Below are 26,771 nucleotides of genomic sequence, written 5' to 3' on the forward strand. Positions count from 1 at the left end.
CTAATTAATTAAACTCTGTTACATTCTTTTTCAGATCAATCATGTGTGAGCGCGCGTGCGTACACGTGCCTGCATATATATGTGTGTATGTGTGTGTGAGTGAGTACGCGCGCATTTGAATGTGTATATGTATGTATTTGTGAAAAAAAAAACTACATTTATTTTTTGTTTTTATTATTAAATAATTAATTTCAAAAAAGTGCAGTCACATATTCACATACATATATACACATATAGTACGTGTATATATATATATATATACATATATATAAATATATATATGTATATGTATTGGTATATGCAATTCGTTAAATATATTAAATCGAAGGCGATTTGATTCCTTTTTCAAACGAATGTCCGTAGCACCGAAAAATAAGCCATTGATGTTTTCAAAACCTAAAAACGAGTTCGTTTGCGGTGATTAAAACAAAACAAAAAAAAAGAATAAAAAACGGTAGAAAAAAAAGAAAGCAAGAATAGAAAATATGTAGCTGAGAAAATTTGTCTTTCTTACTCTCTTGTGTTTTTTTTTTCTTTTGCGAAATTATACAAAGATTATATTTTGAAAAAACTTACGTCGGTAAATGTGTTCAGTGACAAGGTGCAAAATTTACCGGAAGTAAGTCGCATAAATTTCGTCGAACGCATCATGCAAATGTGCATCAATTTTTTTTCCGTTCTTGAAATTTTGTACCACTCACAGTGATAAAATGCATCACCTAAAACGGAGCTCTGAAAGGAGAAAAACAAAAAAAGAAAAGTAAAAAAAAAAGAGAATGAAAAATAAATAAATAAACATAAAAATTAAAAATGCGTTGCAATAGGACGAATGTTTTTTCTTTTTTATTTTTTACATGGTATTTAAAAATGAAAAAAAAAATAAATACCTCCTTTATGAGACATTCTCCCATATAACAATAAGCCAGAAGTGTGCTAAACACGCAAGCGACGATTAGAAAAAATGCGACCAACATTCTACCTTCCCCCTCGGCTGTACTCTGAAAAAAATTGATTAGAATTTTTTCATTATTCTAATCGATCTAAATTTTGATTTAGTATTAATGAAAAGATTATTGAATTATATCATTAATTTTTTATATACGTATGTTTGTGTGTCTATATATTAATTATAAATTTTATAATATTCAAATGATATATATTATTTAAATTTATATATAATTTATCATTAATAGTACTATTATCTATAATAATATATATAATTTAAAATACTATATATGTATATATAAGTATATAATATTGAAATAGTCGAAATATAATCTATATATATTTTTTTTGTTCTTATTCTAAATATCATGATAATAATATGTTAATAATAATAATAATTAATAAAATAATTATTAATAATTAAATATTTCATATCTATTTTGATTAAACATAAGTAAATTATTTCTAAAAATAAAATATATTTTTATTACGTAAAATTTAATAATATATATATATAATTATTAATTATCATTTTTTTCTCTATATTTTGTTAATAATATCTATATTAATTTTAATAATTAAATTTTTCATATTTCTCTGATTAAATATATATATATATATATATATATATATATATATATATATATATATATATATATATATTTGTCTATATAATAATATATTATTAAACCATAAAACTTCATATGTATATATGTATGTATGTATGTATATATGTGTGTGTGTATATATATATATATACATACATATTATATATATTTACATATATGTAATATGTATTTACATATGTATATTTACATATATATATATATAATATAATATATATACATATATATTATATATATATTATATATATATTATATATATATATATATATATATATATATATATTATATCATATTATAATACATGTTTTATTATCGATCGATATTATATATATATATATATATATATATATATATATATATATGTATTATATCATATTATAATACATGTTTTATTATCGATCGAATTATCACAAACAAATAAAAAAAATAAATAAATAAATAAAACTTACAGCAAGAGCGTCGTATCCCAATAAACAAAGTTGAAAAGTATTACCAACCAATTGTTGCAATATTACTAAATTAAATTCATCCTCTAATGATTCCGACAATCTGAAATCGCAAAGTATATTTTATTAATTAATACGTACGCATTAAAAAAAGGGGGGAGGGAGGGGCATAAATAAAACAAAAAGAAAAATTATAATTTTTTTTCACCTAATCAATCGTACGTGTTTAACAATTAGATCTTTCATACGACGTTGTCGATCATTTGGATCATCCAATACATGTTTGACCTTGCAAGACAATGCAGAAAATAATCCACTGACGTGAAGTACCAAACTAACGAAAAGACAATCAGTACCAACGTAACCAAACACGATACTTGGAATAATAATAAATTGATAACAGCAAAGGCAGATATATGTTATCAAATCTTTTGGCTCGATTAACAACCATACTCTATATGGCAATCGGTATCCGTATGATGAATTTCTGATTACTAAAATATTAATAAGAATGATAATTATTAATTGTTCATGTTCAATTATAAATCGTAATTATTTTATTAAATTTATTTGATCAATAGATTTAATATTTATCTGAAAATAACAATAGTATAATAATAATCATGATGATGATAATAATAAATAAGAATAGGAGTAATAGTAGTTCGGGTTTAACTGGTAATCATATATTAATATATAAAATATATGTATATATATATATATATATATATATATATATAATACATAAGAATATATAATATTAGATATATTTAGATATATTTATATATATTGTTTTTTAATAATAAAATATAACACGACCACTTGTTAAATAGTAATAATATTAAATATTCAAATGATGATAATATGATATGAGTAATAATATTAAATTTCAGATGATATATACATACTAAAAATATATATATTTTATTAAATGATAGAAATATTTTTAAAAATCATGTTAAATAATAATGTTAAATATTTTTATATATGATATGTATAAAAATATATTTGTATGTATATATTTATTTATAGTAATAATATTAATAATAATATAATAATAATAATAATAATAATAATAATAATAATAACAATAATAATAATAATAATAACAATAATAATAATAATATTAAGTAAGTAATAATATATATTAATATAAATATTAAAAAGTTATTATTTATTAATTTTGTTATTAAATACTGATATGGATTTAGCCATTTTTTTTTTTTTTTTTTTTATTTTTTTTTTTTTTTTTTTAATAAATTAAAATATATTTCGAGAAAGAAGAATTAAAATGCGTTAATTTGCAAAAAGAAAATGAAATAGAATATCTCGATAAAATATAATATATATTTTCTCAAACAATAAAATAATTAAAGAAATCGTGAAAATAAAAAAGAATTATTTCGGAATCACATTTATAATTGAAACTATATGTAAACGATATATATAAAAAAAAAAAAAATGAAACAAAGAAATAAAAATAAAATGAAAAGATAGAAAGAAAATTAAAAGAATAAAAGAAATAAGAAAATGGAGAAATAAAAATAGTAATTTATAAATATCAACAAAATTAAGAAATGGAAAATTAAAAATGAAAGAAAATTGAAAAGATATAAAAAAAAAAATGAAAAATGAAAAAAGAAAATTAGAAAAAGTTAGAAAAAAATATGACAAAAGATTGAACAAAAATGACTATATATACATATCGATTAGAATTAAATTACATAAAATTAATTACCCATTTCAACGTTATTCACCAACGACATGAAGTAATAAGAGCATGCACCGGCCAAGCATACGATCAAAGTCAATTTAACGAATTTACGACTAAATTTATTGTAACTTAAAAAAGCTATTTTTTCATCAATGGTATTATAATTGTCAATAATAAAATCGGTTCTGACATCTTCCAACAATCTTGCTAATGACTTTCTTTTTATCCTACAAATGCATATTTTCAATAGCGCCATCAAATTGAATACATTTTCCAATAGACATCCAACGATATAAGTTAAATTCGTTATATTCATTGATATATCGATGACAGCTAATGAACAATGTATTGTTAAATATATTGCAAAAAATATAAATTTAGGCTCGTTCGTATTTTCTGGCCAAATACCGGCACAATTCATCGTGCGTTTCGTCATATCTATCACGTTCACGGTATCATCGAACTCGAGTTCCTAAAAAAGTCACAAAATTATGAAATTTCAATTACGTTAATTCCAAATCGTTTAATTCGTTCATATTAGATATTATATAGTCCTTTTTTTTTCCTTTATAATTTTTATTTAATTATTTCAATTTAGTATTATTAATATTTAATTATTAGTATTATATTATAATGTAATTTTTAAAATTTTAATATTTTATTTTAATATAATACTAATTGATTGGTAATCGATTTACAATACTACGAAACTTTTTTTTCATTCAGTATATATATATATTGTATTAAAAAAAAAATATATATATATATACATATATATATTATATATAAAAGTGATGAAAGTATACTAACGATTTTTCTAATTCGTCTAATTCATTCAAATTAGATACGATACAATTTCTTTCTTTTTAATTCAATACGTATGTATATATTTTTTTATTTATTTATTATTATATATTATATATGAATATAATATATATATATATATATATTAATATTATAAGTATATATTATATATTAATAGTATATAAAAGTGACAAAATTATAAAATATACTTATGATTTTTTTAAATCATTTAATTCATTCATATTAGATATCATACAATTCTTTTTTTCTGTTTATTTTTGTTTTAATTCGCTATATATATATATATATATATATATATATATATATATATATATATATAATACAAATTAATTACAAATCGGTTTCCTTTTTTAAAATTTGATAAATAACACTTAATTATTTTATTTTATTTTATTTTTTTTTTGCATCTTATTAATATTATTATTCTCTTTATTATTATTATTATTATTATTATTATTATTATTATTATTATTATTATTATTATTATTATTATTATTATTATTATTATTATTATTAGTATTATTATTATTATTATTATTATTATTATTATTATTATTATTATTATTATTATTATTATTATTATCATCAATTTTTATTACGCGAGTATTACGAATCATTTTTTTTCTTCCAAATCACTTTTAAATATAAAAAAAAAAGTGCTTTCAAACTTTTCGTACTTGCCATAATTTGTTTCTTTTTATTCATTTATTTATTTATTTATTTATTTATTTATTTATTTGTTTCTTTATTTATCTTCTCGTCGAACGAAACAACATGAGCTTTTCTCGCAAGCTCGCAACTAACTAAAGTAAAAATGTAGTTTTCAATCGTCCAGGTAAACTCTTCTCTCGTGACGCAAACGATCGAATGAAAAAAAAAAAAGAGAAAAAAAGGAAGAAGAGAAAAAAAAACAAAAAGGAAAAGTGAAAGAAAATGGAAAAACTCGTAGACGTTCTTTCGCGATTAGAAAAAAAAAACATTTAAATAATTAATACACTATGTCCAATGTATCAGTATGAGCATTCATACGAGCGTGCTTTTTCATTTCTTTTTTCTTTTTTCTCTCTTTTTCTTTTCTTTTTTTTCTTTTTATTTAATATTTTTCTCCTCCTGACAGAGAGAAGAAAGGAATAAAAAAAATAATGAAAAAGAAAGAAAATTAATAAACAACCAATTTCTAAACGAAACAACGAGACGATTATAAATAATTCGTCGAATTTCCTTCTTTTTTCCGTTTTTTTTTCTTTTTCTTTTTCTTTTCCTTTTTTTTTTCTCTTTTTTTTTTTTTTTTTTTTTTTGTATTGTGACAGTCAAAGGCACGTATAACTTTCTTCTCTCTATCTATCTATCTATCTATCTATTTCTCTTTATCTTTTTCTTCAACGTTTCACGACAAATATTACATTATTTCTTCCAAATTAGTAGGAGGAGAAAAACAAAACAAAAAGAAAAAAGAAAAAAAAAAGAAAAAGAAATATACGTTCGACTTGACGAAAACTTTTGTACGTTTCACGAGTATTAATATTTCAATATGCGTTCATATCTCGTAACAATACGGTTAACTTTATTATTCGTATCGAATCAATCGATTAGCATCACTTTTAAAAATTAATGATCCTTGTGCACGATCCCATAGTCCAATTTTTTTTTTCTCTTTTCTTTTACTTTTTTTTTTTTTTTTTTTTTTTTTTTTTCTTTTTTTATCGTTAGCTACTCGATATCATTATTTTCCTATCCACGTATGCATTTGTAATTTACAAATACGTTCTTATATTCTTCAATTTTCTTTTTTCTTCTCTCTCTCTCTCTCTCTCTCTCTCTCTCTCTCTCTCTCTCTCTCTCTCTCTCTCTCGTTCGACTCTCATAGTATATGGATCGCTTAGTATAGTAATAGACAACGAACATGATCACATAAGAAACATTTGTTACTCTCATCGAGACGTAAGTATAACAAGCATGATGAAAACCTGCTTCGATTTAATTAATATGACAAAAAAAAAGAAAAAGCAATTAAGAATTGAAAAAGAAAAGAAAGGAACTAAAACAAAAAAAAAAAAAAGAGAATTAGAAAAAATACATACATACGTAAGTACTTAAGTAATTAGATCGTTTGCATTTAAATTCTAATTAAAAAAATGTAATTTACGTATAAATAAGAAAAAGTACAATTGACATTAACGTGCGTCGATAATCAATTATCATTACGATGAAAAATACTTTTGTATGTAACTACTTACCTGTGTAAGTGTAATAAGTTTAATTAAGTGTTTACGAGTAACACTTTGTAATCCTGATGAAATTCATTTTTCTATTAATTCATTTCAATCGTTCGAATCGAACATTTTGTCTAACTTCATGTGATGTAGTCTCTCAGTTTTGTATATGAGCGGACATTTTTTTTTTTTTATGTATACAATTGACATGATTATCAGTGGCGGCCATTATGATAGATCGACGTAAAATTTCATTTTATCGGGCGATAAATTACTAGTGTATGAGAGCTGTCGATTTTTTGATTCATTGTCTCTTCTCTGTAGGACGATCACCATACTTCGTTTTTTTTTTTCTTTAATATAAAAAAGAAAATAATAGTAATCATCGAGAGTACGGAAGCTAGCTATTTTTTTACCTGTTTTTTTTTTTTTTTTTTTTTTTTTTTTTTTTTTTTTTTTTTTTTAATAGGTCGATCATTTCTCGTCCCTTATCCATGATTTATATATACATAAAGGGTGTCCTAAAATTCACGCTGGATTTGAATTTTGCACCATTTGTGCTGTGAAGTGTTGTCAAAAAAAAAAACAGCGTGACAACTTGTTTTTTTTTTTTTTTTTTTTTTTTTTTTTTTTTTTTTAATGGAACGCTATACGAAAAAATAAAGCATTTTCATTATTGAGTAATATTTGAAAAATAATGAAGGTTTGCCAGCTACAGTTCGCGATTTTCATACAAAATATGATTGGAATAGTAATTTAGTAGAAATAGTAATTCATCAACTGTGAAGAGATTAATTTTAAAAATTTAGGGAGATTGGATCAATTAATGATCTTAAACACTCTGGCCGTCCTTCAATACGAAACATCAAAGCAGTTCGTGAGAGTGTTGCTGAGAGTCCAGAGACATCAATTCAATCGTGGTCAAGAATTGGAGATTTCGAGAAACTCTCTATAGCATATTTTCAAGATTTGCATTTTCATGCTTATAAAGTAAAGTAAAAAGATCACACACATATAGCAAATAGAGTTCGTTGAATGGATTATGGAACACAATAACAAGTGGATGCTGATTTTTCAAACAAAATTATCTTCTACAATGAGGCTGATCTTCAACAATGAAGTTCATCTTCAACAATGAGGCTCGTCTTCAACAATGAGATTCATCTTCAACAATGAAGTTCGTCTTCAACAATGAGGTTCGTCTTCAACAATAAGGTTCGTCTTCAACAATGAGGCTCATTTTCATCTTGATGATTTAGTTAATCGACAAAATTGCCGCATTTGGGATTCAGAAAATTCACGTGTGATTGTCACGAACATTTGTAGAAACAAATGCATTCAGAACATGTCACTGTTTGATGCAGATTTTGGGCTGAAGGCATTATCGGATTATTCTCCTTCGAAAATACGATTGGTCAGGCATTAACAATTAATGATGCTCGCTATTGCGACATGATAATTCAGTTTCTTCTGCCTAAATTGCAAGATATGAATGTGAATGATATGTGGTTTCAACAAGACGATGACACATGTCATACAGCCGAAAAAACAATTCAATTATTGCATGAATCATTTCCTTGTCGTGTAATTATGATGATCAGAATTGGCCCTCCAGATCATGCGATTTAACGCCATTGGATTTCTTTCTTTGGGGTTTTTTGAAATTTAAGGATTATGTCAATAAGCGCACACGTGATCACGCACACCTTGAAGGAAGAAAAGTTGTATCAACGAAATTCAGCTACATTTCAAACGTTCATGGAAAACTTCAACAAAAAGAATCCGTATATGCCAGCAAAGTCATGGAGGCCATTTATTCGATAAAGTATTCCATAAATAACTCTATACTGTATATTTTATGAATCAATAAAAAATTTACGATTAATTATAAACTTGCGTTTTTTATCAAAATTACTTCTTGTGTAAATTTTGGGATATCCTTTATATATGTGTATATATATATATAAATTTATAACAAATTACATATATGTGTCTGTACTCTATTAATATATTAATATTATTATATGATATAATAATAATAATAATAATAATAATAATAATAATAATAATAATAATAATAATAATAATAATAATAGCAATAATATAATAATAATGTACATGTACATTTATATAATATGTATATTATACTTGATATAATGTACAATTATATTATTTATAAAAATATCTATACATGGGTGTGTATGTATGAAAATATATATATATATATATATTTCATAATATGTCGCTAGAAATTTACAATAATATATATTTTATAAATTTACAATAATATGATTACGAAAATATATATATATTTTTTCTTTTTTGTGTTTATGCAGCTTGTAAAAGTTTCTATGGCGTATTTATCAATATTACGTATTATCATTATATGAAAAAAAATATATTATGAAATATATATATATATATTTCATAATATATCGCTAGAAATTTACAATAATATATATTTTATAAATTTACAATAATATGATTACGAAAATATATATATATATTTTTTCTTTTTTGTGTTTATGCAGCTTGTAAAAGTTTCTATGGCGTATTTATTAATATTATGTATTATCATTATATGAAAAAAAATATAATCTTTGATAAAAAATAGGTAAATACAAGAAAATGCACACTAATACATATATATATATATATATATATATATATATATATATATATTTTGTTTTTTAATCAAAGAAATTGTTTAAATGAAAATTATTTAAAAAAATGAAATTTTCGAAAAGAAATGAAAAATATGGAGGAACCTTTCGTTTCTTGTATTCATGCTGAGATTATCCCTTTCAAATATTTCTTTTAATATTTATTCAATTTCGTATTTGATTTTATATTTCACAATTTAAATCAAACAAAAATGGTCATATGGAAGGAAACACCGTCTACTTTATATTTTTTTATTTATTACTCTACATACTATACTTGATACGTTATTACTACATATTATTGTATTTTATTACTATATATTTTTTCGTTACGAATTATTCTTTTCGTTTCGTATATTTTGCTTTTCTTTTTTTTCTTTCTTTTTTTTTTCTTTTTTTTTTTTACGCTTTCAATTCATTTTGAATCAAGCAAAAGTAGTCACACGTAACAGGATACACCTTTGTGCTTATACTTTTTATTTATTTTACTATAAGCATAGAATTATTTTCTTTTAGAATTTTCTTCTTTCTTCGTGTCGATTTTGTATTTTCTTAACTTTTATTTTTTTTTTCTTTCATCTTTATTTATTTTATTTTTTCTTTTTTTTTCGTCCAAGCACAATAACGATCATGCGACATTCGATTCACCGTCGAATTTTATTATCTTTGAATTATACATATTCGATTAGAACTTCCATAAATTCGATTACTTCATTTTGTTTTTTTTTTTTTTTTTTTTTTCTTTTTTCGTTCCTATGCGATATTGTCTCCTCCGAGCAATAAATTTTCTAACGTCTTCGTTGAAAAGTTTCTTACGGTGTGCCATTAAAAAAACATCTTTCTTCTTTCCCCATTTTATATGTCATCATTATTTTTCAAAGAGACATTTTCTGACTTGAAACTTTACAAAACTTATGGACGAACAGAATTATAAAATATTCGAAGGAAACAAAAAAGATGGATAAAGAACGATACACATTTAAGATAATCATAGGTTGGCGACTTGAAAATTATCTTTCAAAGAAAAGTTTCCTCTCTCTCTCTCTCTCTCTCTCTCTCTCTCTCTCTCTCTCTCTCTCTCTCTCTCTCTCTCTCTCTCTTTTTCTCACCCTCCCATTATTTTTTTTCCTGTGCTTGCTCAGTCATTCTCTCTCTCTCTCTCTCTCTCTCTCTCTCTCTCTCTGAACTGTCTATCTGTTCCTCTCTTTCTCTTTCTCTCTCTCTCTCTCTCTTTCTGAACTGTCTATCTGTTCCTCTCTTTCTCTCTCTCTCTCTCTCTTTCTGAACTGTCTATCTGTTCCTCTTTTTCTCTTTCTCTTTCTCTTTCTCTTTCTCTCTCTCTCTCTCTCTCTCTCTCTCTCTCTTTCTGAACTGTCTATCTGTTCCTCTTTTTCTCTTTCTCTTTCTCTCTCCCTCTCTCTCTCTCTCTCTCTTTCTGAACTGTCTATCTGTTCCTCTCTTTCTCTTTCTCTCTCTCTCTCTCTCTTTTTCGATCGATTATTTGGCTACGATCGATGAGTATTCGTACGATAATCCATGCAATTATTGTCAGTCACAAGGAATCCTCCTACGAAGAAACAATAAAAAGAGTTATCATGAAAGTAAGATATGAAAATTTAATTTTTTCTTTACCACACTTTCTTCTTTTTCTTTTGCTTCCTAATTTGTATTTTTTTAAAGATACGAGTAATTAAATGTGACATTTTTTTTCTTTGTCTTTTGTTCTTTTTTTTTCCTTCTTTTTGTTAATTAATTAATTCTATTCTAAATAATTAAAATTACGTTTTATTATCTTGCCTTGTTTTTTATTTTCTTCTCTTCTTTTTTTTTTTTTTTCATTAATATTGATTTTGATTAAAACATTTTACAACAATTACAAAAAAATATGTTTTTATTCGTATGTATGTAGATTTTCTTTAGATCAATTTTTTTTTTTTAAATATTTTTGTAATTGTAAGCTGTTAAGGAAAAAGCTTTTGAAAAAAAAAAAGAAACAAAAAAGAAAAAATAGAGAAACCTCTTACTTGACCAAATTTTTTTTTTCAATCTTTTCTTAAAAAAAAAATACCATTCGATTATATTAAATTTTACTATTATTTTTATTTTTATTTTTTTTTTAACTTAATTTATACGAATACTTTATTTTGAAAATGCTATTTAATCGATATTATTAAAAGTAAGGTATGAAAATTAATTTTTTATATCTTTTTTTCTTTTAATTTTTTTCTCTTTTAATTAATTCGACACGGTAATTAAAATTGTGTTATGCATTAAATTTAAATTAAAAAAAAAAGAAGTCAATTTTTTTCTTTCAATTATCTTTTTCAATTTATAAATTCTTTTTTATCTCCTTTCTATTCGCGTAGAAATACACGAAGGACATTTTTTTTTGTTTATTAATTTTTGAAAAATTATAGAAATATCTTCCTATACATATATTTTTATAAAAAAAAAAATATTCTCATAACCATTGAGAAAGAAAATTTATGAAACGTAATTGACAAAAGCTCTTACTCGGGCACACATTTTTTCAACCTTCTCTTTTCAAAGAACCTTTCAATTTTATTTTATTTTATTTTATTTTATTTTATTTTATTTTGTTAACTTGAATTATTTTATTCAGATAATATTATTTAATCTTTCATTTATCTTTATTTAATTACATAATTGGCATGAAATTTACAATTTGAATTTTAAGTGAATATTTGATTAGAATTACGTCTGAATCACGCATATAGTATTATATTACCCAGATAATATTATCCAGATAATTATATTTTATTATATAAATTATATCATATTTAAATTTTATTAATTTTTCTTAATTAATTTATATTAATATATAATATATAAAACTTATATTATTTGAATTAAATTGCTTATTTATTTTATACAATCCCCATGAAATTAAAAACAAAACAAAACAACATCACAAATATTTGGCAAAATTGTTCAACAAAAATTTCAATGGAATTGGTTTAATAATTTAATTAATTCTTTAAAATGAAGATTTTGTGTTTTAATAAATAGATCATTTTGTAAAAAAAAAAAAAAAAAAAAGAAAAATCATTTATTTTAATAACAATTTTCGACATTCAAAAACATTTTCATTCCATTCCATAGATTATTCTATTTAAATTCGATTCAATTCAATTCGACTTCAAAATTATTCAATTTAGAAATAATAGTTAACATGATACAACCTACGATCAAATGGATGCCACTTTAGAAATTTCGTATATACAACGATTCAATTGAAATTAATATTATTATTATTATCTTATTCATGACTTATTTTTCTTTTTCTTTTTGTTTAATTTCTTCTTTAATCGCTCTTACATGTGCGCTTTCAATAGTAACTAAAATTCATCTTTGAATACAATATATAATTTTTGGATTAATATATTGACATGTATGATAGAAATTTTACTATTTTAAAAAATAAATTCTATATTAATAATATATAAATAATTAACAAATTTATAAACATTTAAATAATTAAAATAATATATATGTAAATATTTGTGGTAATAAATTTGCAATTTTAAACTGTAATAATATATTTACTATTCCAATAGTGAACTATAATAAATTGCAATCAATGTTTCTAATTCATTCTGTGAAATTTACGATTATACTATGAACAATTCTAAACTAGTTCAACGAAACTCAGTATCTACTTATAAAAAGCGTACTTCGTACTTGATTGAATCCAAAAATGATTCATTTCAATTTTGATAATATCAAATGATATACTCTTATCATTCAAATACACCTTGTCGCATAAAACCAAATAAGTATATTCTCTCCCAAGAATCGTTCAGATAAAAATAAATTTTGATTTTTTTTCCGATCACGATCATGACTTTAAAATATCATTATACCCTTTGAGTGGTATGGGCGCATATATGCGTCCAGCGAAAGCTATCGATATAGACTATGGGCGCAAATACGCGCTCGACAGATGTTATCATTATGGATTATGGATGCAAATACGCGCCTGGCAAAAATGATCAGTGTACTATGATCAAATGTATATGTTCGGCAATTGTTTCTATTGCGCGAAAAAGTATTCAGTCCCCGGCGATCGTCAGTGCCAGTTGCGCGCCGTCCGTACGGATTACATAGGCCACGAGTATTCAGCACTCAAAGAGTTAAATCTCACGGAAGCTGTGACATGAAAAACAGTAGAGAGTATTTCGTATAAGTGTTGTCTTATCGGTCCATCCAAATACCAAGCTTTTGGTAGACTACAATTGTCTTAGATCATGACTATACGATATTGAAATCTTGATTCCTTCTTTTTATGCATAGAAAATAACAGAAAAACGTGCATTAAAATAATTATTAATCTTCCCAGCTACGTATACGTACTTACTTAGATATATATATTATAAATACATAATTATTTCAAGGAAAACAATTTTCTGTTATTTTTTGCATGTCCAACGTTAACAAGACCATAATAATTTATTTATTAATTTTTCTTCTTATAACTTTTAAATACTAAATAATAAATATTAAATCTTTGTTGGGTGTAAAAATGTATACATCAAATTCTGAACAAAATAATGAGGTCAATATATTAAAATATCCTACATTGTTGTACATTAATTATGATTCTAGACAACATATAAGTCAATTGTATTTCTTTCTTGATCTTTAACCTGAAATTTTAATAATATATGTCAAAAATATGATATAAATTAAGTTATACTATTTTATCTCTTTTTTTTTGTAATTTAATCTAACTATAGTACAAGTTTATTTATATTTAAACGATTACATATTATATACATATATAATTTATATATATTTATATATATATACATATAAATTAAACCGTTAAGTATTTTGTAATTTGTACTATTATGTACAGTAACATAAATACATTATTTAGCTACTTTAGGATGTTCATTCTCGATCAAATAAAATATAAATTAAAATGAAAATAAAGATAAAAGTAATATAAGTTGTCATTTAAAAAAGATAAGAATGTTTTCAAATGAATATCACATATATCAATTTTCAAGACCCAAAATCTAATGTTTGATTTAATATCACACTTCAAATATTATAAGTGCTTTTCTATAAAATTAATGATAGTATATCTGACTCATACTTTTTTTGCCCACCAAAGAAATATATATTATAAGAAAATAGAAAATCTCTAAGTTAAATCAAAATGAAATAATACAGAAATAATAATTGAATCACAAGTAAACAACTCACTGAATCTTTCATGAGCTCCTTTGATTGAAGCGTTCTTCCTCCTTTTGAACGTATCAAGAGATTAATGCGATTGATACTGGGACATGTTCATATCAATTTCTCCATCAATAATTTTCCTATAAATTCTGTTCGTTCGTATATCAAAGTACATGAATATATTTTGAGCATAATAAAACTGCCAAATGGAGGTGAGATTGTTGACATTCTTAAACGACACTTTTTGTTCACTCTCTTTTAATGATACTTCCATAGTGTATCTTTTTTCCAAATCAATCTGTAAACGTAAATGTAAATGTATGTACTCATTAATTTTGATATTTCCTTTTTTTCTTCTACTTCAAAAGTCTTTTCATCCGCTACTAGTATAAAATTAATTATAAGTTATATTAATAAAATAATATGTTTCTAAATAATTTGTTTTGGATATATTTTATTGGGCACTATAACAAGTTTATTATAAAAGACTATAAAAAAATAATGCAATTCTAACATTGAAATTTATTACAATTACAATTTTGATTTGTCACTATTCATAATGATAGGGAATTATAAATAATGCCTGTATTAAATACTCAGTTCATGACATATATATATATACACACACACACGCGCGCGTGCGCGCACGCACACACACATCCTAGTTGCAAATATATAAAAAATAATAGCAACACTAAATAGAAAATAATAAGGAGAGTATTATAAGTGATCTATCTCAATAATTTAAATAAATAACTTCATGACCAATTTTCTAAAGAACTTAAAGAACTCTTGTTTGATTCGATTTAGTAAAACTTCCATAGGTTACTTATATATGCTTTATGAATTTACTATTCCACTTTTATTGAATTATATATACTAAGAACTGTAAAAAAAATCCTTCTTCTGTTTTATTTTTTATACTTGTTCTTTTTCAATGTTTTTGTGTTTATTCTATGTTATATATTTGTTATTTTAGAAACTAAATGTTAGAAGAATGTTTCTTATGTTTCTTAGAAGTATGAATCTTATTAGAAGAATGTTTAATTATTTTGATTATAAATGAATTTTAATTTTAGTTATAAATAAATTATTGAAAAATTAAAAGTCAATCTTAAATAGTTTCTGATAAAAAGGATTATTTGTTGAAAAAAATTAAGTTTGTCAGAAATTGTGAATAAATAATAAATTAAATAAAAACTTACTTTTTAGTGAAAACAATAATTAAAATCATCAATCATTATGATGTTCATCTTGTTCTCTATTATACAAATATATTTTCTTTCATCTTTTCACAGATCTTGTCTTTTAAGAAAATATATAAGCTTATAGTTTTTCATCATCAACTTGCATCTTATTGTTCTTCCAATATGGAGGTTTTACCTCCTACCTCCTTCAATCTGCCTACATAATCCTCTTTAAATATGATGACAGTATCATATAAATGAAGCTATAAAGTATGAAATAACACAAATACATTTCTTGGTACTCTTGATCACATAATGATTCATTTATATTGTGTTTTCTTCGTGAGACATTTCTTCAATAGATCTGGATTTGTCAAACCTCTGTAAAATGGCTTTACAGTCAACATAATAGACTCAGGTAAAAAATTCTTGTAGATATTAGATACTCTAATGATTTTATAATTACACCAATTATTTGAAAAAAACTTTTGAATCAGGTTATTCATCCATTGATAATATATGAAAGAAGACTGTACAAACAGCTTTTTTATAACATAATAATGTCTTAATAATCTTACCATCAAAAAATTGTCTCAAACATCTCCTTATTTCTTCGTCTAAGTTCTTTTTCCATTTTTTTCACTATCCTAATAGTTATCCTATGTAAAATATTATTCATGGCTTTACAATTACTAATAGAAATTATTAAATACTACAAACTATTGCGTTTCTTTCAGCGATATCTTTAATAATGTTTATTCTCCTTTTACTGCAAAGTACAAATTATAAAATTATTGAATATTAAATGGAGAATACTCAAAACTATAATTATATTAATATCTTTATGACTTACACTGTCTTATTTGAATATACTTCATCAGATTTCACAAAGTTTCGTTCTTGAAAAACTTGAAGACATAGAAGTTTAAATTGTTGATGTACTAAATGAACTTTCAATCCAAACTTCACTTCGCAATTTCTAAAATAATAGAATAAGTGTTCTGTAGTATCGATATCCTTTATTTTCTTACTTATTCAAATATTCCTTTAACTCCTGTCTATGTCAAATGTAATAATTAATATAAAATTGAAACATAACCAAGTATATAACAGGAAAAAATTACATGCACGTAACAAACGAAGTGAACATGGCTCATCGTATGTCAATTAAATTATAAAAATAAAGAAAAATAAAATGAAACATAATAAAAATTGCAGATATTATTTGTTTTTAATAAAAAATCAAGGTTACCTTCTTTTGATTGAATAACATCACATAACCTTTTTCTACGAGGTAACGAAAATCGAATCGAAGTAAATTCAATGATATAGAAGAAAGATACTTTTGTTCAATAATTTGTTGAGAAAATCGTTTTGAATCTAATAATTATACTTTTGAATGCATAAGTCAATCGTTAACGTTAATCAAGAATACTTTCTCGCTGAATAAAAATACTAACCTCCTTTCTCACAATATACAATCATAAGTAACATCCGCCACCAACAGAGAGCGCACCCAATGAGCGTCTGACCAATCACAAAGCTTCGTATGAAGCGACCAATGGGTACACATCATAAAGTATTTCATTCGCTAAGAATTGTTTCAACTAGTTGTACAAATCTTTCACTCAAAAGCATTAGAAGAAACAAAGCTTTTCTTCTTAGTTCGAATGTTGTACGACAATAAAATCGTCCGTCTAAACGAAAAGTGTTATATGGTCGATACTATTTACGAAAGACTTTTTTTTGCAATCTGAGTTATTGGTCTTGATCCGATGCGGACGGAATGTGGCAAGTGACGTGTATGATGATGCACATTATTTGATCCTTGTTTTAATTATAAAAAAAAAACTAAAAGAAAGAAGAAAAAAAATGTCAACAACACACGGTGTTCCCAAGCGGTCACCCATCCAAGTACTAACCGTGCCCAACGTTGCTTAACTTCAGTGATCGGACGAGAACTGGTGCTTTACAACGCGGTATGATCGTTGACTTCAAAAAACCTTTATTTTATATGTATTTTTACTTCTAAAAAAAATTGATTTATTCTAGAAATTCTAAAAATTCTATTCTATTCTAAAAATTAATATATTTCATTTCTACAAAGTATTTTACATCCGTTAAGTAAAATGTAGTGCACCATATAAAAAAAAGAGTACATACAAGATTCTTTTGTTTTTTTGCTTTGTTAGGAAGTATAATTGCGATCAACGAAACAGGCATCTTAGATTCGGTGTAGATGAGTAACAGTGACGTACAATGACGTATATCATTTTATTGTAATTTAGGTTGTTTATAAAAAAAAAAAAATAAAAAGGAAAGTAAAAAGAAATATCAACAACACACGGTGTTCCCAAGCGGTCACCCATCCAAGTACTAACCGTGCCCAACGTTGCTTAACTTCAGTGATCAGACGAGAACTGGTGCTTTACAACGCGGTATGATCGTTGACTTAAACGTTTTTTCATTTTATATGCATTTTTAAATCTAAAAGAATTGATTTATTCTAGCATATATTTCATTTCTATAAAGTATTTTACGTCCGTTAAGTAAAATGTAGTGTACCATATAAAAAAAAAGAGTACATACAAGATTCTTTTGTTTTTTTGCTTTGTTAGGAAGTATAATTGCGATCAACGAAACAGGCATCTTAGATTCGGTGTAGATGAGTAACAGCGACGTACAATGACGCATATCATTTTATTGTAATTTAGGTTGTTTATAAAAAAAAAAAAAATAAAAAGGAAAGTAAAAAGAAATGTCAACAACACACGGTGTTCCCAAGCGGTCACCCATCCAAGTACTAACCGTGCCCAACGTTGCTTAACTTCAGTGATCGGACGAGAACTGGTGCTTTACAACGCGGTATGATCGTTGACTTGAAAAAACCTTCATTTTATATGTATTTTTACTTCTAAAAAAATTGATTTATTTTAGAAATTCTAAAAATTTTATTCTATTCTAAGAATTGATATATTTCATTTCTGCAAAGTATTTTACGTCCGTTAAGTAAAATGTAGTGTACCATATGGAAAAAAAGGAGTACATACAAAATTCTTTAATTTCTTCGCTTTGTTAGGAAGTAAGATTGCGATCAACGAAACAGGCATCTTAGATTCAGTGTAGATGAGTAACAGTGACGTACAATGACGCATATCATTTTATTGTAATTTAGGTTGTTTATAAAAAAAAAAAAGGAAAGTAAAAGAAATGTCAACAACACACGGTGTTCCCAAGCGGTCACCCATCCAAGTACTAACCGTGCCCAACGTTGCTTAACTTCAGTGATCGGACGAGAACTGGTGCTTTACAACGCGGTATGATCGTTGACTTAAACGTTTTTTATTTTATATGCATTTTTAAATCTAAAAAAATTGATTTATTCTAGCATATATTTCATTTCTATAAAGTATTTTACGTCCGTTAAGTAAAATGTAGTGTACCATATAAAAAAAAAGAGTACATACAAGATTCTTTTGTTTTTTTGCTTTGTTAGGAAGTATAATTGCGATCAACGAAATAGGCATCTTAGATTCGGTGTAGATGAGTAACAGTGACGTACAATGACGTATATCATTTTATTGTAATTTAGGTTGTTTATAAAAAAAAAAAAATAAAAAGGAAAGTAAAAAGAAATATCAACAACACACGGTGTTCCCAAGCGGTCACCACCCATCCAAGTACTAACCGTGCCCAACGTTGCTTAACTTCAGTGATCGGACGAGAACTGGTGCTTTACAACGCGGTATGATCGTTGACTTAAACGTTTTTTATTTTATATGCGTTTTTAAATCTAAAAGAATTGATTTATTCTAGCATATATTTCATTTCTATAAAGTATTTTACGTCCGTTAAGTAAAATGTAGTGTACCATATAAAAAAAAAGAGTACATACAAGATTCTTTTGTTTTTTTGCTTTGTTAGGAAGTATAATTGCGATCAACGAAACAGGCATCTTAGATTCGGTGTAGATGAGTAACAGCGACGTACAATGACGCATATCATTTTATTGTAATTTAGGTTGTTTATAAAAAAAAAAAAAAATAAAAAGGAAAGTAAAAAGAAATGTCAACAACACACGGTGTTCCCAAGCGGTCACCCATCCAAGTACTAACCGTGCCCAACGTTGCTTAACTTCAGTGATCGGACGAGAACTGGTGCTTTACAACGCGGTATGATCGTTGACTTGAAAAAACCTTCATTTTATATGTATTTTTACTTCTAAAAAAATTGATTTATTCTAGAAATTCTAAAAATTCTATTCTATTCTAAGAATTGATATATTTCATTTCTGCAAAGTATTTTACGTCCGTTAAGTAAAATGTAGTGTACCATATGGAAAAAAAGGAGTACATACAAAATTCTTTAATTTCTTCGCTATGTTAGGAAGTAAGATTGCGATCAACGAAACAGGCATCTTAGATTCAGTGTAGATGAGTAACAGTGACGTACAATGACGCATATCATTTTATTGTAATTTAGATTATTTATAAAAAAAAAAAATAAAAAAGAAAATAAAAGAATGTCAACAACACACGGTGTTCCCAAGCGGTCACCCATCCAAGTACTAACCGTGCCCAACGTTGCTTAACTTCAGTGATCGGACGAGAACTGGTGCTTTACAACGCGGTATGATCGTTGACTTGTGACGTAGGTGATTTTATATGATATTTATAGGCCTTTAAAAATTATTTTATTATAAATTATTTTTCATATATAATAATTATAATTAATTCATATATAATTAATTCATAAATAAATAAATTAATTACATTAAGTAATACTTAATATATTATTTATTTAGTATAGTAAATATATTCTTTATTATAGAAAGTATCTATTTAGATATAAATTTTGGTATATATAAGAATTGTGTTAAAATTTGTATCCAGTAAGTTTCAATACTACTTTCTACCGTCAGATACTAATTCATATTTAGCTACCTTCCGATCAGATGATATTACCGGCGGTATATTTTTCTGTCTTATCTACGGGAGTTATTAATATAATTTTTGTCCTTCCGTGGATCGAAATGTAATTGATTGTTACCGGTCGATGTTGGTAATTTAACTAATTAGTAATAGATACTAATAATAATTATTATTAGTATTCTGATACTAATTACTAAGTATCTATATAATAACTTATTTTGTGTATTACATATTAATTATTGAATACAAAGGAAAGGCAAAATAAATCTTTATATATATTATATATCTAACAAAATAGTCCTTTTTAATTACAGTTAGTTGGAAAAGTATGCAATTTAAATTGTATATATTAAATTATATTGCATATATTAAATGTGCAATTTAAATTTATCGAATATTTTTTCCTTTCAAAATGAACTTTATATACTGTTACGTATTTCGTATTATTTTGTGTTTGTAAATATAATATATAATTATTTATGTTTATGTGATATAGAAGCTGGTCTCGTATTTTGTAGTAATATATGTGTTACTTTTTTATTTCTTCACGATTTTTTACATCGAAAATTTAATATTATCGTCATATACATTTTCGTAAGGCTTCTGGTATTATTGCGAACCAGTATTATTCGACCAGTATTATTGCGAAAATTATTATCGGTAATATAAAATTGATTATTCAATATGATTTTTCAAAATGGCGACCATATCATCATACATATTTGAATCTTTAAAATTAACAAAATGGCCAAATAGTTCCCAAAGAAATTTTACAAACACTTATATAAATATTGAAGATGTTTTGTTTTAAATGTCAAAGAATATGAACAATTATTTAAACACGATGATCATTTGATTATATATGATTTAATCTAATTTAATTTAGGTTAACTGTAAAAGCGGTTTATTCGTTACTTTTTTGTTTTGCATTATATCGCAGTATTTAATCCTACGTTATTTTTTAATTATATTTTATTATTATTATTATTTTTTTTTTTTCAGGTGAAAGATTTCTCTAATTTATTATTATTTATATATTTCTTTAATTATTAATCGTAAAAGTGCTTTATTCGTGATTTGTTCTTTCTTTCTTTTTTCTTTTTTTTTTTTTTCTTTTTATTTAATATCACAGCATTCAATCGATCATTTATCATTATTATTATTTTTTTTTTTCAGTTAACGAATTTCTCTAATTTAGACTAATCTTTTTTTTTGCATTATACCAAAGTACTCAATCAAATGTTATTTAATCTTGTTATTATTATCTTTTCTTTTTTTTTTTCAGGTGACAGATTTCTCGAATACATTAAAAGCGATAACAATCACCAAACGTTTGCTTAATTTGTCAGGAATTTGGCCTTTAGAAATTCGCGACATATTATTCATATCGTTTATAATTTATGGCTGTGTTTATAATATATTAGCACTATTGGATTTTATAAAATACATTAAAAATAGTCATTATGTTATAGCGAACCTAATGGAAAACATATCGGTAGTAATGACGATAATAAAACTTTTAATGATACGAATAAAGTATCGTACATTGTCGCGATTTCTGATCGAAACGGAAATAGATTATACAAATGATAATTATGAAAATGACGAAGAGAGATCGATATTTTTAAAATATAACAAATTTTCTTATAGATACATCGTCATTTTGTTTTTTTTGCCGACGTTCCTACTTCTCTTATATTATTTTAAATCTATCATACCGAATATACTAATGGGTAATTATTTCGATAATTTGAATTTCGATATTTCGATAGTCTCGAAATTAACATTAATTAATTAAGTATATGCCTTTGTCATTGTCCAAACGATAAAAAAAATCCAAAAAGGAAAAAAAAATTCAAAAATGACCTACACTTTTATATATAAATGTTTGAATAGATATAACAATGGTAACCATGAATCATCAATTTTTTTTTAAACAATAAATTTAGATTCAGTTCGACTTAACTAATCGCCGACATGTGAATATGTAATTTTTTTCTCTTTTTTATTCTTTTTGGATCGTATATCGTTAAACAAACGAATACATTTTTCGATTTTTGAATAAAAAAAGATATATATATATATATATATATATATATATATACATTTTTCTTTTTCTTTTTTTTTTTTTTTTTTTGTTTAATGTATTCGATCAAGTGACAAAAATATGAGGTGTAAAAAATAGACGAATAATTTTATTAAATTTCTATTATCGTTCAACGCAGTTATGGCAAATTCTACGTCGGAATATAAGTTACCTTATAAAATACAGCCATTATTGAAGCCGTACAATGCAAGAAATTATGCATTTGATTGTATACACGAATTTATACGTATAGTAATGGTCATTTCCGCTTACGTTGGTACTGATTGTTTATTGGGTTGTACCAGTTTTCATCTTAGCGGTCAATTGGCCGTATTGAAATGTCGAGTGAAGGAAATTTCAAAGAATGCCAATGGTTCTCGACAAAGAATTCGTAAAATCATCCTCCGACATCAACATTTGATAAGGTGACGTCACTTCTTTAATTAAACTGTCTAATTAATAAAGGATCGTCTACTGAGTGAAATCTTCCTTTTTTTTCTTTCTTTTTATATGATTTAAATCCATTGAACACTATATGAATTATGAGACGCGTGTTTTTGAATGCATTTTCAAAATATGAATTTTTTGAAATTTTGTCTTTTTTTTCTTAAAGGTTTATTACAATTTCGTTTCGAAAAAATTATATAGGTTTGTTTTCTAATAAGATTGTTTTTAATAATACAGTTGTTTATTAATGAGATTGAAAGCAATCTAATTACAAGAAAAATTTCAAAGATGATTGATAGCATCGCAGATTTATGCGAAAATAAAAATTCAAAAATATTTTCAACGACGCCATGTTACTTCCAACATTCGAAATGGGACAAATATATTTTTTATCCTAATTAATATACATCTAGCATAATTTAGTGTGTGTATAAAAATATTTTTCTTTTATAAGAAAATCAATTTATTTGTTATTTGTATTTTATCACGAAAAGTATAATTCGAGATAGTCACTTTAATCCTTCAAATCACTTTTTGATGACATTATTTTAGATTTAAAATTGAATAAATTTTTATTTTAAATACGTTCTTTCGATTACAACGAATTATTAATATTTGATTTTTCTATAGAAAAATTCGAAGGTATTATTTTAAACCTTAAAGTCGTTCCTTAGTACAAATAGAAATGTCACGGGTCTCATTATTTTTTACATTAATATGCACTAATACTACATTACAATGAAACAAATTTTTGTTCTTTTAGTATGAGGAAGATGTCATTAAAAAATAATAGTTTATCTTTTTCGTATCTGTTTCAGATTAGCGGATATATTAGAAGATAGTTTCAATATCGTTATTGGTCAAAATTTATTTGGTATAACGATACAGATTTGTGTATCGAGTTATCAAATGCTCAGTGTACGTATACATCTCTCAAATCGAATTATATTCATTTCTAATAAATAATTCTTAATTATTTAGAGTTTAGCTGTGCTCGAAAAAATAGATATATTAACATTTATTCTGTTTGACTATCTTTTGTTGATCTCATTGTTTACTTATTGTTACATAGGAGAATGTATAATCAAGGAAGTAATTAATCGAATTTTTATTTAATTGTAATTCAATCTGCAATTAGATTCAATTGTTTATTAATACAATTTTTTCTGTTCTTTTTTTTTTTGTTTCTTTTTTCTTTTTTTTTTTTTTTTTTGTTTTAATCCAGAGTACGAGCTTGTGCGAAGAGTTTTATTTTACTAATTGGTACGAAATGTCGACGTTCGATATGAAATCAATTTGCATTTGCATGATGCGCGCCAGGAAACAACTGCAATTGACTTGTGCGAAGTTTTGCATTCTGACTGTGAGCATGTTTATCAATGTGAGTCGTTTTTGTTATTATTTCATCTTTTTCTCTTTTTTTTCTTTTTCTTTTCTTTTCTTTTCTATTCTTATCTAACATTCGAATTACGCAAGATTCTTTTCCCATTTTGTTTTTAAGTTATTATGTTTTAATTGACATATCGTTAACACGTTCCGTGCCAAGCCATTTTTGCCTGACTTGTCGTTCAGGCAATTTGTTATTTTGACTAAAGAAAAAAAATGACTGCGCGTACCACCGGTAGTACACGTGGCCTGAAGATCAAGTTTAACGTGTACCACCGGTGGTACACATGGGCACGGAACGTGTTAATTGTTTTATTTTTTTATTTTTTTTTCTTTTCTTAGATTTTACTTTTGTCATTCTCTTGTGTTAATTTTTTTTTCTTTTCTTTTTTATGAGGTATCACTTGTGTTCCACGAGTTTGGATTTTCTTTAAATAATTTTTATTCGTTCGTCATTAATCGTTTTTATTTATTAACATTTTGTCATTTACCAACATGAAATATTTTTGTTCATATTTAATTTTAAATATTTTCGAACGTATAAACATTTCGATGATCGAACGATTAAAAACTATTATGTTTTTATAAATTTTGCAGATAATAAATACATCAATGGCGTACTTGTCATTCTTACGAACGACTATATAAACGAAGCTATTTATAATAATTGATTGCGAATGATAACTATTGAAATATAGTTCTGTACAAATGTTAAATAAATAATCTGTAATAAATGTAAATGCATACAATCAGAATAATGTTATTTCGGTGTTAGTCAAAAAGATCGTTCGGTTTTTCAGTAAAAAAACAAACAAAAAAAAAATAAAATAAAATAAAGAAATACCACTTTTTATGGAGTTACAAATAATTTATTGAAAATATTATTTAAAGTTTTAATTCCATTATTTTTTACAATGTTGCAGACAAAACTTCATTATTCCAATATTCGAAAATTTTTCATTTTCTTAACCAAAGAATTATTCGAATAAATTTTGCAATCTTTCGAGAGCTCGAAAGTTTTTCCATCAAAAAAATATTCTTAACATCGGAATAAGAAAATTTTTCGTCAATCCAATATTATTATTTTGTATTAATAATTCAATAAGAAAATCATAAGATTTCATTTCAATTCGTTTCTAATTATATTGTGCTCAAAACTTTTTTTGTAAAATTTGCAAAACTATAATCAATCCAATTAAAACGTCCTTCGTACGGCTTAATTAATAAAAAAAAATTTTCTATAATAATATTCGTAAAATATATACTTACATTTGTTGTGCTTCGAATTAAAATGTAATTGACATTCGATAGAGAAGTTCAGTCGACAATAGCATCGATAATCGATTACCATTACAGAGATATATTGTGTACCAGATTGACAATGTAATTCGTGTGATAAGAACCACAAAATCCAAATCTATCAAATTAATTGCTTCATGGTTTGAATTCTTCGTCTTTCACGAAGTCTTTATCTTATATACTTCCAAATATTTTTTAATAAGAATTTTTCTTATTTCTAGCAGCAACCCCAACGATCTTCAACAATTCCATTTTAATAGTATCGATGTTCCACCATATATTTTTGTACACTTCATAAAGACCGGTTAGAAGAAAACTGTTAACAAGAAGACTAATGATAAAATAGAATGCAACTACTGAACAACTTGAATATCCTTCTATTTTCTTTCTTCTTTTTTTCTTCTTTTTTTCTTCCTATTCCGCAGTAATAGCAAACGTCCGCTGTTTCCTTTTTTTTTTTTTTGCACAAGAAATATTTCACGAGGGCGTTACGTAGAAACTTTCGACGGATATAGAGTCCAAAAAAAAAAAAAACAAAAAAGAAAAAGAAAAAAAGAAGAAGACAAGGTATATTCTACTTAGAGAAAAGGGTAGTCAAATATGATTAATGCAAAACATCGTCCGTCAACTGTTGATCGATTATTCTTGAGTCGAGTTCGTTCGTTAACGACTCACCCTTTCTCATTTCTCTTTCCTTTTTTGGTTTCCGATACGAAGCTCAAAAACTGTCTTGCATTCTCTTTTTCTTTTCTTTCTTTTTTCTTTTTTTTTTTTTCTTTTTTTTTTTTCGTTAAT

At 24.9% G+C, this 26,771-nt stretch overlaps 2 protein-coding genes, 6 non-coding genes and 1 pseudogene across 10 annotated transcripts; 1 reads left to right on the forward strand and 8 right to left on the reverse strand.

Moving 5' to 3' along the window:
* Positions 1 to 208: 208 nt before the first annotated feature.
* LOC118450624 (putative odorant receptor 92a) lies at positions 209 to 7,138 on the reverse strand. The gene is made up of 7 exons (XM_085664076.1): positions 6,794 to 7,138; positions 3,756 to 4,203; positions 2,226 to 2,511; positions 2,021 to 2,120; positions 888 to 998; positions 577 to 732; positions 209 to 396 (listed from the first exon to the last, which is right to left on the reverse strand). The coding sequence occupies exons 2-7, from the start codon at positions 4,165 to 4,167 to the stop codon at positions 346 to 348; spliced, it is 1,116 nt and encodes a 371-aa protein (XP_085520202.1). The 5' UTR covers positions 4,168 to 4,203; positions 6,794 to 7,138; the 3' UTR covers positions 209 to 345.
* On the forward strand, positions 6,458 to 26,582 carry LOC146872220 (odorant receptor 13a-like). 3 transcript variants are annotated; one of them, XM_085664075.1, is made up of 7 exons: positions 6,458 to 6,497; positions 22,044 to 22,491; positions 22,984 to 23,269; positions 24,110 to 24,209; positions 24,273 to 24,383; positions 24,517 to 24,672; positions 25,275 to 25,383. In XM_085664075.1, the coding sequence occupies exons 2-7, from the start codon at positions 22,239 to 22,241 to the stop codon at positions 25,323 to 25,325; spliced, it is 957 nt and encodes a 318-aa protein (XP_085520201.1). In that variant the 5' UTR covers positions 6,458 to 6,497; positions 22,044 to 22,238; the 3' UTR covers positions 25,326 to 25,383. The 3 variants fall into 3 exon arrangements, with proteins under 3 accessions (XP_085520201.1, XP_085520200.1, XP_085520199.1); XM_085664074.1 differs by lacking the exons at positions 6,458 to 6,497; positions 25,275 to 25,383 and adding exons at positions 11,019 to 11,033; positions 26,201 to 26,582; XM_085664073.1 differs by lacking the exon at positions 6,458 to 6,497 and adding an exon at positions 11,019 to 11,033.
* Positions 17,701 to 17,820, reverse strand: LOC118450704 (5S ribosomal RNA). Its single transcript, XR_004840841.1, has one exon. It is a non-coding gene; the product is annotated as a 5S ribosomal RNA (ribosomal RNA).
* On the reverse strand, positions 18,160 to 18,279 carry LOC146872221 (5S ribosomal RNA). The gene has a single exon (XR_014983625.1). It is a non-coding gene; the product is annotated as a 5S ribosomal RNA (ribosomal RNA).
* LOC146872222 (5S ribosomal RNA) lies at positions 18,587 to 18,706 on the reverse strand. The gene has a single exon (XR_014983635.1). It is a non-coding gene; the product is annotated as a 5S ribosomal RNA (ribosomal RNA).
* On the reverse strand, positions 19,039 to 19,158 carry LOC118450703 (5S ribosomal RNA). The gene has a single exon (XR_004840840.1). It is a non-coding gene; the product is annotated as a 5S ribosomal RNA (ribosomal RNA).
* On the reverse strand, positions 19,464 to 19,586 carry LOC118450702 (5S ribosomal RNA; annotated as a pseudogene).
* Positions 19,894 to 20,013, reverse strand: LOC118450701 (5S ribosomal RNA). Its single transcript, XR_004840838.1, has one exon. It is a non-coding gene; the product is annotated as a 5S ribosomal RNA (ribosomal RNA).
* On the reverse strand, positions 20,351 to 20,470 carry LOC118450700 (5S ribosomal RNA). The gene has a single exon (XR_004840837.1). It is a non-coding gene; the product is annotated as a 5S ribosomal RNA (ribosomal RNA).
* Positions 26,583 to 26,771: the final 189 nt, after the last annotated feature.

This window comes from Vespa mandarinia, chromosome 25, assembly GCF_050613455.1.
Source record: "Vespa mandarinia isolate Hongniang chromosome 25, ASM5061345v1, whole genome shotgun sequence".
Taxonomy (NCBI): Eukaryota; Metazoa; Arthropoda; class Insecta; order Hymenoptera; family Vespidae; genus Vespa; species Vespa mandarinia.

Excerpts from the sequence above, each read along its gene's own strand:
- LOC118450624 (XM_085664076.1), bottom strand. The coding sequence starts at position 4,167 with ATGACGAAACGCACGATGAATTGTGCCGGTATTTGGCCAGAAAATACG. Across the intron at positions 999-2,020 it reads TGGGATACGACGCTCTTGCT|AGTACAGCCGAGGGGGAAGG; the intron begins GTAAGTTTTATT and ends AATTTTTTTCAG. Across the intron at positions 733-887 it reads GAGAATGTCTCATAAAGGAG|AGCTCCGTTTTAGGTGATGC; the intron begins GTATTTATTTTT and ends TTCTCCTTTCAG.
- LOC146872220 (XM_085664073.1), top strand. Across the intron at positions 23,270-24,109 it reads CGACATCAACATTTGATAAG|ATTAGCGGATATATTAGAAG; the intron begins GTGACGTCACTT and ends TATCTGTTTCAG. Across the intron at positions 24,384-24,516 it reads GAGAATGTATAATCAAGGAA|AGTACGAGCTTGTGCGAAGA; the intron begins GTAATTAATCGA and ends GTTTTAATCCAG.